Here is a 12,313-nt window from a genome sequence, read left to right on the forward strand (position 1 = left end):
TTTGGTGGAGAGCAACACAGAGGAGAAGGACTTTCTGCTTTGACACTAAAACAGCCAGTAGAGACTGATGACCCTGAACACATCTGGTAAGTAAATCAATATAAATAACAACATTTTGCCAAATCTTTTCTACACTTTGTCTACTGGGAGTTGGTGTCATCAATCCTAAATAACTTTCAAAACCACAGTCTCCATGGTTTATCTCATGTAACTGAGTAGATCTATTAAATAGCCTGACTATATCTTGCCAGTCTTATCAGACTTTGCTATAACCTTGGTTTATGACATTTTTACCTCCTAATTGACCACATTAATGCACCTTTCCTTCATTAACATGTCACATAAAAAAATAAATTAATGGGGAGCAGAGTAACAAACTATGAATCATCAATTATTGCTCCAGTTGATGACGGGTCAACTTTAGTCCGATAGAAGTTGGGACTTTTCTTCATATATCTTTCTTTATCTCCAAAAAACTGACTTAACTTCAGTAAGCCGAATTAAGGTGTGGTTTGTTCAGACACTTGAGAGGGGAAAGGGGTTACCGTCTCAGCGGGGAGGGCCAGGACATGCGGGGTTTCTTCAGCCCGGGTCTCAACTTCTCCAGGGTCCGGTTGCGGCACAGGTAGCGCTCGGTGTCCGAGTGGAAGCGCTGTTTGATCCGTATGTGAGTCCTGGGCTGCCGCCACAGATGTTTCGGCGGCTTGGCGAGTCCCGCGCCCTCTCTGCTCAGCGTGGTACACTCCATTTTCTACTTTAGCGCGCTTACTTGTTCTTCAAACCGAGTTTTAGTCGAAGAAAAGCGACGATAAACGGGCTGTGTGAGGAGGAATGTGAGGAGGAAGCCTCGCGCGCTGCAAACCGTTAGAGCTGCGCGCGCGGCATGGTGCTGCTGCTGCTGCTGTCCACGAGCCGGAGTGCTGAAACGACTGTGAGCCTCTCAGTCAACACCAACTCTATCTCTCCTCTGTCTCTCCTCCTTCACTCTCTGTTCATCTCGTCTCTGCTTCTCTCTCCTTTTATAGTCTTCACTGTTCTCTGTTCATTCGCTACAGTCTTCCATCTGTTTCTCTGAACGCCAATGATCACTATTCAGCAAAATAACACAACCACAAAATGTAGGTAGGCTACATGTTTCACCTGCAAGCTGTTTGTGTCGTCTGTCACTTCTGTGTGGTGAAACATTAATAAACTACTCAAATGACATCAAATTAAAGGACATCAATTTTGATAACATAGGCCACTAATCTTCCAAGTATAAGGAATATATTCCCTTACAGGTCACTCTATTAGGTACATCTGTTCACCTGCTCCTTAGCACACAGCTAATCAGCCAATCACGTGGCAGCAACTCAGTGCATCCAGGCATGTAAACATGGTCAAGACTGAGCCTCAGAAGGGAGAAGAAAGGTGATTTAAGTGACTTTGAACTTGCTGGTGCATATTTCAGAAGCTGCTGATCTACTGGGATTTTCACACACAACCATCTCTAGAGTTTACAGAGGACGGTCCCAAAACGATGTTATTTATATTGCACTGGGGATTAGTTGCTGTTTACTGTACTGTTTGTCTGTGTTTTCATTGTATGCAGTGCATATGAGACAAATTTCCCTATGGGACAATAAAGTATATCGTATCATATCGTATTGTAAAAAGAGAAGACATCCAGTGAGCAGCAGTTCTCCGGCCGAAATGCCTTGTTGATGCCAGAGGTCAGAGGAGAATGGCCAGACTGGTTCAAGATGATAGAAAGGCAACAGTAACTCAAATAACCACTGGTTACAACCAAGTACACTTCTGTCTGTCATAGATGTTTTCTAAGTGGGACTTTTCTTAGGTGGCTAAATATGTTTAATTGCTGACCCCCTCCATAGCACTGCATTGCTTAGCTGCCGTGTTGGACTCCTACCTGCTTCTCCAAACTGAGGGTGTGCTGACCACCCTCTGTTGTAGGTAATACACTGACTAAGGAAAGGTACCTCATATAGCCTCACTTCAAAAAACTTGAACTGTCCCTTTAAGAGGCTGTGCTATGCTCATTTTTTAAGCGAGGGTTAAGTTACTGGCATCTTTTGAAACTAGACAACCTAAGGCATCAATTAGTATCAACCATGTTGGCATAGTTTGTCAGGACAGGGGGCTTAATAATGCTCCAAACTTTAGCTAAATTTTAGTGAGGGAACAACTGGAACGGCCATTTTCAGAAGGGATCACTGGAATTCTCACCTCCAGGTATCTGAATGAAGATAGGTTCTACGGGCACCCACAAATTTCCCTTAAACTTAAGAAGGCTTGTTCCTAGTAAGTACTCCTTTAAACTAATGTTGTATATCTTTTTAAGGACAACCAGCCTATCTGAAGAACAATGAATCGCCTGACATGTATAGATAGATAACACATAAAAAAATGATTGTTGTGGAACTCAAAATGTTGACTGTACCGTAGTAGTCTATGCACATCAAATAATTTGTATTTGACTGTAAAATAAGACACTAAAGTATTAGTATGCAGATCCATTGCTCTATATTGACGTAGTTTACAACTCTGCCTGTGTACTACAACACCATAATACATTTTCTTAAATTCAGTTATGTTTTTTGGTTTTGGTGTGCCACTCAAAGTTTTGCAGAGGGCCCATCTGGCCACCCCAATGGAAGACTTCTGGGGGCACCACTGTACAGCCTATTTGAAAGCCTGCAGACTTGTTTGTTTACTTGTAAACCTAATTGTTTTTAGACTGTGGTTCCATATAATACTGAAGGCTACTCTCGAATGCTCATACTGACTTGGTGCAACCATTAGGGGCTGATTATGGAGACCATTTTAATATTTCTGTCATGCTCTGAGGGCCAATGAAATTTTAAAGACTATGATCACTAGTAGAAACACAGAAAGATTGCTCAGCAATGGCAATCTAGGACAAAAAGTGTAGTCGGCATTTATTACTTTAGGCCATTTTTGATGAAGTACTGCTCGTTTTAATATAACATTCCGTTTTATTTAAAGCTTCGGTGTGTAAAAATGATGAGTAACAGTGACATCAGCGGTCAAATTCTAGATTGCAGGGCTCACTCGTGCTCACTCGCTCACCCCTCCTGTCGGGTAAGTGACGGTGGCCTTGTAGGACAGAAGGTCTTGCGCAGACAGAGATGGCATCATCCACAAGTTTTTCAGGAGTAGGCCTATCTAGCGATGATGTGAATATTTATTTAGGAATCTAAACCATGTTACGATATTGTAGCGACCCTGCAGTAAATGTTCTGTTATAATGTCAATGTTCTGTGAGTTAATGGCATGTTTGGGATTGAATGAGTATAGGTAGGGGGGCGGGGTGCGAGTGTCATGGGGATGAGAGCTGTGTGAGTGCGTGTGCTGGTGTGTGTATGAGCGAGCTGGAGGAGAGAGCAGGAGTGCACAGTTGGAGTTACAGCTAAGTTCTTGTTTGTTGGTTGTTTTGGTGTAGTTACAGCCAACAGTAACCTGTACTGTTGAGTAATAAACGGTGGTTTGCCGAATAACTGCGTCATCCTTTCCACACGTCCTGGCAGACGCTACAATGTGTTATAGCTTACCAGTGACATATAGGTTATCTGTGTTACGTTAGGAGTGTTTTATCTCTAATTGTTTTGGTAACACGAGCAAACATTAGCACAGTAATGCTAAAATAACACGTTTATGTGATAGTCACGGCACAGTGCAGCAAATATAGGTTGGTACGATTATAATATATGCGTCTCCAGAGTGTTCTTCCACAGGAGTTTTTTCCACCCGGAATAAGCAACGCCGATATTCACTCACGTTTTGTCCTGTCCTCGCTTATCTGATCTTTTTCTTTCATTTGGTGGCGTGGTTTCCCTCTTACAGGGCAAAACATGTGTGTGGTCCTCCATTTAAGGTGCGACAGAATCATAAAAGTACAAAGCAGGTTCACGCAGAAGCGCCCCGGATTGAGCTTCACCTTCTCTGTCTCCAGTGACAGCAAGTTCTAGGTAAACGCGAAAGGCGAAGTGCGTATATCTCTTTCGGCCACTGTATTCAAATATGGCAATGTAAGAAGGCAGCCTGCAGCAGACCGCGCCCTGCCTGTGTATATGTAGAGAAATCATTCTAGGCCTATGAGAAAGCTTCCATTTGTATGTGAATTGCATTACACTTTAGTAAATATATATTTATGAAAGCAATAGTTGATATTTGCTAATAAACAACCACGTAAATTACACATTGTAACTTTAATGGGTGGCATACAGTTCTTTATTACTCGCTGAAAGAATTGGCTGCATGCCATTATTTCTAATAAACTCAGCTTTATTAGCAGGAAAAGACACCAACACTCAAACATCATAATCACGTTGTGTTTACCTCTCGATCATTAATATCTGGACAGCGCACACATACATGATGTCTCCAAGTGTTGCAGCATGAAGATTGTAAACTGTTATGTCCAGAGAAGATAGAGATACAGTAATGTCAAGATAGGGACAGACACACACACACCTCTGACCTTTCAGTGACAGGCCTCTTACTGTTTCTGCAGTTACCAGGCATTTTAAGAAAGGAAGAAGGCTTTCATTATCACTTGCAACCACACAACACATTTCGCCCTTCTTCGTGTGTGTGTGTGTGTGTGTGTTTGTGTGTGTGTGTGTGCAGAGCTGTTAACTTCACTGTCACTCAGAAAGCTTCAGTTGAACAGACAGACAGACAGAAACCCTGCTGTTTCCCCAGCGTTCACCTGATCTGCACCAAACACTGAGATACAAGAAAAGGAGTCAGAGCTAATGAGCCGAGGTAACTCTGCCCGCTGACCTTAGAGAGAGAAAGGGAGAGCGAAAGAAAGAAGGAAGGGGGGAGGGGGTCTGTATTCAGGAAAAAGTGTAAATGCTGTATCTCCATGGCTTTTCAACCACTTCGTCTGGACTTTTTCTATCACACTGAGTGATCAACCAGATATCCTGGAAAAAGCGTCAGCATTGAGTGGGACACACATCATTTGCCTTGGTGACGCAGGGCAACAGATGCTACAAATCAAAACTAAACACACCACAACAACTCCTGATGATGAATTACAACAACAACAAAAAAACCCCATTTTTTTCAGATGAAAATATGCTGCATGAACTTCACCAGGCGGCATTTAAAAAGCTCTCAGATAATGTAGGAGTGGTGCACACAGTCACCAGTGATATAAAGCATAAGACCCAACAGGAAGAGAGCTTAATCTCCGTAATATGTGAGGGGGAAAAAAAAAAAAATTAAATAATTAATAAAAGTGTGTGTGTCACTGACCGGTTCTCATCATGACTGGCCAGTGCTTGGCTGTACAGCACTTCCAGTTGGTCCAGGGGCAGCCCATGTGTTGCAGATGGCCGCCGGGCGTCATATGGGTGCTCCTGGCAGGAGTGTCTCCTACACATAGGGGGCAGTTGCAGCGTCCCAGAGAAACGCCGCCGTACCACCTGGTGCACCGCAGGCAGAGACTCCCGACGACGCTGCTCCCGAGAGAAAGAGAGAGAGAGAACACGTGTCTAAAACATCAAACATGATATAGACATGAGTTTAGACATAGCTTCAGTGTGATGCTAGAGAGATGTTTATTTAACTTGTTGGTCATTCTGGAGGCTGCAGTTTGTCTGTAGTGCTGTGTAACTGCATTGCATTACACTGAGAGGTGTTTTTAATACTTTGCCGACCTGAATTACATCAATATTACAAATACCTCTCAGTGTAATGCAGTTCAATGCAGAAGCTCTTCCTCACTGTGCCAGTACCAAGGCTCTATGTGGCAATGTCTGTCTGTCAGTTGGTGGATTGGCACAATACATTTTCTGTAGACAATGTTTTTCAGACAATGAATTTACCACTTCAACCTTACAGTGTATATGAAGAGTAGATTTTACAACATAATGTGCTGATGTACAGATGTTTTGATACACACTGTTCTTCAAGTATGTTGTGTACTTCATTTAAGTGAACCACACAAATGACGCTTCATTAATAAAACATTAGAGATGAGACTTTGATGTCCCACAGAAACTATGAAATATCATCTAATCAGTTACAATTACCATATGTGTGCAAAACATCACTGTTGGTGCATGAATATATTATGTTTATATATGATGTAATAGTCCAATTGAAAATCATGAGAGTCTTGTCATGACAAACTAAGTGCTAAAATTAATTAGCTGTCTCAATTTGAAATAACTGAATCAATAATGAATTCACACATATTGATCCACAGACGTGTGGCATCTGCCCGATCTGCCTTGTGGTTATTGCAGGCGTAGCAGAGACACTTTTCACATCTGACACTAAGTAAGTAGTTTGTTTGTCACCTGCCCTGACCATTAAATTGGCTATTCTTGAATGTTCTCCCTCCAAATCCATTTAATACCCATTAATGCACTGTGATTGCGGATTGCAGCAGCGAAAGACGACAAGCGGAGACACAGCAGCTTTTTCTGCAAATCCAGTGTGAGATTTTGCCTCTGTGTGTGTGTGTGTGTGTGTGTGTGTGTGTGTGTGTGTGTTGTTAAATTACAAAACCAAGACTACTTCTCCTAATTCAAAAGTGTCCAATGATATTGAGTTAGCCAAGATAACACAAAGCCCAAAAACAATCCATGCTCATTTTGGCGCTGGCCCCAGCAGCTATATCATTTGTGCCTCAGCTGAGTCGGCACAGTTGTCACCTGGTGAGAGGTGTTCAGAGAGAGGTGATAGATATTGATCTGCCATCCTAGAAACTGCGAACAGCAAGTCTCATTTCCCTGCTTGGTGCTGTCAGGCATCAAAAATCAAACATGACAGGCCACCTCAAGCTGCAACACACACCCATTACCCATCACATCGTCTTTGTGTCCAGCGCTGTTGGAGATCGATACAACTCTTTCCTGTGGATCTACAGATTTTGAAATAACAGGTTTTCTCTTTGGTTAATTTCTCCTAGGCAGTTACAATCAGACAAAGGATTTTAACCCGTGTACTGGATGTACAGCTCCGCAGTCTTGGAGTTGATGCATGCAAAGGTTGTAGTCTTTCCTGGAAGACGTTGAAAGTGTTGCACTTGGTTGTTTGCATGAAAAGTGACATAAATAGTTGTGTAAAGAATGTAAAAAAAAGGGCTTGAGAGATTAGTTTAAACCTTGCTAGACAGTCATGGTGTGAAGTGGGTGTGACTGTCGAATTCTGAGCTTCCAAAAGAAATTGTCCTCACTGACCTCAGTTTGGCAAGATTGACCTAAACGGACCTTTAGTTGGGATTGTTTTGTCAGGAGCTGCCTTAAGCCCACATAGACAAGAAAAATCTAAACTTCCATCTGTTGAGCAAGTTGAAGAGAGGCTCAAGAATCCCTTCTAGTAACACCAGGTTACTTTATTTCTTCTTTACTACCTTTAGAACCAAAATTACACACAGGAACCAGTAAAATTTCATCCACAAAAACATAAACCGTATGGATGTGAAACGTTCTAAAGAGCAGTGCTGGTGACTCACACTCAGATAATTCACTTCCTGCACTGTGGTGCATTCACATGCACTGAGAAACCAGGTTACGCAGAGAAATCAGGTTATGCAAACCATCATAAACATGAAACCAGTCAGTAATGAGATTTGTCCTCTACCATGACCTTATTTTGGAATTATTACTTTCTTTTCTGTGTGCTTGTGTCGGAGAGCTGAACACAATTTTTCCTTCTCTTTCTCTCCAAAGCTTTTACAAGAATGTGACTGAATTTAACAGTCAAATGTTTGAAAGTGGAAATTTTATTTAATTGGATTTCTAGAGGCTTCTTTGTGTTATTTTCAGTTTTTAGACTGCCTTTGGCTGGAATTATTTTAACTAAGAGGATGTTTCGCTGCATGTTTATGATGTTTTCTTTCATCCAGTAAATCAGCTGCCACAACTCTATTCTCCCTGTTGAGAGTCTTTGGCTTTTATCATGGTTACAGGTATACAGCACAGACTGTGTAAACATAATGGATGTAGCCATCAACACGTCATCTATTGGTTTGTGGCAAGGCTATTAAAGAAAGGTTGGGACACACTCTCGGACCCCATTGGAGCTACGGGGTTTTATATATGCACAAAGTAACTGGAGCTAGGATAAAAGAATGGTGTCCCCTTAGGTCAGGGGTAGGCAACCTGCAGCTCTGGAGCCATGTGTGGCTCCTTAGCCCCATTCCAGTGGCTCCTTGTGCTCTTGACAAAAAAAAACACACATGAAACATCACATGAAAATTAATAACGGTTATTTATTTATTTTCAACATTTCCATTTTTAATCATCACTGTTGTAGGCCTAAAGAAATTATTACATTCTCCAACTGTAAAAATGTGTAGCCTATGCATTAAAAAAAAATAAAAACAATTGACAATTTGTCAACTAAAAAGTGCATCATACGCCTTTTCCTCTAAATTTTGCCAAACCTTAACAGCAGTGGCTGGTCTTGAGTCTCCATAGCTAGGCTGGTTATGGATTCCAAATCCATAGAAGTAAAAGTCATCCATCCATTTTCATCCGCTTATCCGGGGCCGGGTCATGGGGGCAGCAGGCCGAGCAAAGCACCCCAGACATCCCTCTCCCCTGCAATGCTTTCCAGCTCCTCCTGGGGGACCCCAAGGCATTCCCAGGCCAGACGAGATATGTAATCCCTCCAGCGTGTTCTGGGTCCGCCCCGGGGCCTCCTACCTGTGGGACGTGCCCGGGACACCTCGAGTGGGAGGCGTCCAGGAGGCATCCTAGTCAGATGTCCAAACCACCTCAACTGACCCCTTTCGATGCAAAGGAGCAGCAGCTCTACTCTGAGCTCCCTCTGGATGTCTGAGCTTCTCATCCTATCTCTAAGGCTGAGCCCAGCCGCCCCACGGAGGAAACTCATTTCCACCGCTTATATCAGCGATTTCAGTTACTACCCAGAGTTCATGACTATAGGTGAGGGTTGGGACATAGATGGACCAGTAAATCGAAAGCTTTGCTTTCCGGCTCAGCTCCCTCTTCACCATGACGGACCAGCACAGCGCCCGCATCACTGCAGAAGCCGCACCGACCCGCTGAACCATCTCACGCTCCATTCTACCCTCACTCGTGAACAAGAACCCAAGTTACTTGAACTCCCTCGCTTGAGGCAGTAACTCTCCCCCAACCTGGAGAGGGCAATCCACCGGTTTCTGACAGAGAACCATGGCCTCAGACTTGGAGGTGCTGACCCTCATCCCAACTGCTTCACACTCGGCTGCAAACTGCCCCAGTGCATGCTGGAGGTCACGGTGTGATGGATCCAACAGAACCACATCATCTGCGAAAAGCAGAGATGCAATTCTGAGGTCTCCAAGGGAAATACAGAATTTAATATTGCACTGACAGATTTGTTTGCTTTCATTGCCAACGCTTCAAAGGTAAAGTCTACCCCTTGTGCTAGCCATTTTGTGCTAAAACATATTTTTGAATGCTCATTTAGAACTAGCTCCAGGCAGATTTCTTTTTAATTATTTTTTGGTCACAAATGGCTCTTTTGATATTTAGGGTTGCTGACCTCTGCCTTAGGTGCTCTTTGGCTGTGCTCGGCCCAACAGAAGTTTTAAGTATGCTCGAATGGATGGCGGCCGATATACAATACAATGTTTTCATATAGAAAGCATTTGTTTATTGTCTGCTATTAAAGACCTTTTCAATAACTGCAGAATTGTAATTCTCACCCCGTCTTTATGTTTCGTATAAAATATATTCCAACCTGAGGCTGACTGGAGATGCCTCAGTGAAACAAATCAATAATCCCCATGTTGTATGATAGTGTGCCAGCTGTTGAGCCTTTTGGCAGTCACAGACCAGATACTACGCGTGTGTGTTGAGCACAAGGAAATGACGCACTGTGACGCTGTGACTTCTTCTCTTTGTAACCTCCTTGGTTTGTGGAGTTTGGCATTTTTGCTGTTGCCATCTTGGATTTTTGGAGCCAGGAGTGACGCAGGGTGACCATTTTTGAACAAGAGAATGGAGCTGGGGAGGAGCATGGGCAGGATCTGTCTCATGCGCCTAGCAGACAGCCTGTCACTAAAAGCAGCCATGCCCTTAATTGTGTGTAAGCCTTAATAACATTTACAGGGGTGAGTTACATAAAAGTCCCCCCACTTGCCATGGACGTTGCTGCTTAATCAACAGGAGAAGGGATCGAGATATGGAAACTACTCTAATCCTCTACCCTGACTAAAGCAACAGAGTTTTTTGTTTGCAGGACATTTCAAAAAATCAGGTTTCTGGAGTATCAGACAATAACCTGGTTACACAGGTGCATTTAAACCCAGTGCTGGTTTTCGGTTGACACATATAATAATAATAATTCACTCTTTCATACTGGTTTCTGTGGCACAGAAATTTTTATTTATTATTTTGGGTTTTATTCTCTGTGTCAGAGCAGCCACTGGATGAACATTAGTTTGCTCTGTAGTGTTGCACACTGCTGTTTTTCAGTGCTCACACTGATCTGATATCTTCCCTCCAGCGCTGACATTTTGCAGCGATGACATTTTCACCTGACAACAGCACAACATAACTTCATTTACACATTTCTGCTTTGCTACAACATGTTGTTTCCTTTATTATTTTTCTATCTGAATGACACATTTTCCTCCAGCCAATCAGCAGCCGAGAGGAAACAGCTGGTTGTCTTGTCACCTGACCGATCTCCTGCCACGCCACACACAAGAAGCGAGAATGAGATGGAGGCAGTGAGGCTGGTGTGTGATCAGATGTGACAACAGGTGCTCTGCCTCTCAAAAACCAATGGGCTGATGGGACTCATCCTCGTCACGTTTCTCTGTTAATCAAGAGGGTTTTAACGCTCACGCTCTTTCCCAAAGTGCTTGTCGTATTTTGAGTGCACAGCGTGGCGGGACACAGTGGGAATCAAACCCCAAACCTCAACTTCACTAGTGTTGAAGTCACGGAGTAGTGGCTCATCACAGCTCAGCTGAGTGCATATAAATGTGTCGTCAATACAAAACCACAAAGTCATTTCTCAAACCCCAAAGTGCAAGCCAAACTAAGAGGGTGAACATGACACCTGCTCCTTACTCAAGTATTGTGCTTAAGTAAAATTTTAAGGTACTTGTACTTTACTTGAGTATTTCCATTTCATGCAACTCTGTACTTCTACTCCACTACACTGTTACGCTCTCGTTGTAGCTTCTTTGGCAAGTCTCATTCATAATTTTATTTCCATTATTACAGTTTGTTTTATTGTTCATCTTAGACTTATGATTTTCTCTGCTGATAATGTCTCTCTGTCTCCATCGGCCTCTTGTTCTTATTTTTGCAAAGCAATTGATTAGCCTGTTGTGTAAATGTGGTAATTGCCCTTAAGTGCAGTTAATCAAAGCTTTTGTGTCACTACACAGATCCCTGTGATTTGGCTCTGGACACCTTCCACCAATCCTCATGATTGTCTTGCAGATAAAAACAGAAGGCCGCCGTCATAATTCAGCCTCTTGTGCTCAAAATAAAGGACTTTATGAGTGTCAGAGGTGAGTTTCAGCTCATCAGGAGAGCCGAGTGCTAGATATTTATGATCTGTATGTTGTCTGTTACTGGTAGGGCTTAAAGCTGAAGCCTGCCTGCTCCCCACAGTGTTTTTTCCACTAGTATCAGACATCCTGGTCAAAATTTAAAAAAAGAAAAAGGAAAAATAGAATTGTGGACAATTTAAGCCATCAGAGGAAGAAGCCCGTAATACTCAGAGTGTTTGTGTGTGTGATCAGTGCTGTCAGTGGTAGCTGATCCATCTTGCTGCTCTGTCCACAATCCAATATGCATCCAATGTTTAACTCCACAGGTATCCCACAATGCACTGTGCTCCCATCTGCCCTACACAGCATATACGCATGTATGTATACACTAAATCCCCATGCAAAAAAACAGGTATGCATATGCTTACAGATTAAGACATTATACATGCACACCCCGCTGCACATAGTGTGTACACACACACACACACACACACACACACACACACACACAGACAAGCTCTGACTGTTAAAGGGACAGTTCACCCTGAAATCGAAAAATACATATTTTTCCTCTGACCTGTAGTGCTATTTGTCAATCTTTGGTTTGAGTTGCAGAGTGTTGGAGTTATCGGCCGTTGAGATGTCTGTCTTCTCTTGAATATAATGGAGCTAGATGACACTCGGCTTGTGGTGCTAAGAGCTCCAAAAATACATTTGGAAAAACTCAACAGCAATGTCTCTTTCCAGATATCATGACCCAATTACTTAAGATAATCCACAGACCTTGTTGTGAGCAGTTTCATGAAGGAA

General features: G+C 42.8%; 1 protein-coding gene across 3 annotated transcripts in view; it reads right to left on the minus strand.

The window, feature by feature from the left end:
• pde4cb (phosphodiesterase 4C, cAMP-specific b) overlaps positions 1-12,313 on the minus strand; it is a 131,565-nt gene that overhangs the window by 97,880 nt on the left and 21,372 nt on the right. Inside the window, exon 3 of one of the 3 annotated variants that reach the window (XM_033621125.2) lies at positions 5,287-5,489. In XM_033621125.2, the coding sequence (XP_033477016.2) occupies positions 5,287-5,489 (203 nt within the window). Of the gene's footprint in view, positions 1-545; positions 938-5,286; positions 5,490-12,313 lie in introns of those variants that run through there. The other 2 variants (XM_033621127.2, XM_078168877.1) reach the window with 2 other exon arrangements.

Source organism: Epinephelus lanceolatus, chromosome 6 (genome assembly GCF_041903045.1).
Source record: "Epinephelus lanceolatus isolate andai-2023 chromosome 6, ASM4190304v1, whole genome shotgun sequence".
NCBI classification, from domain to species: Eukaryota; Metazoa; Chordata; class Actinopteri; order Perciformes; family Serranidae; genus Epinephelus; species Epinephelus lanceolatus.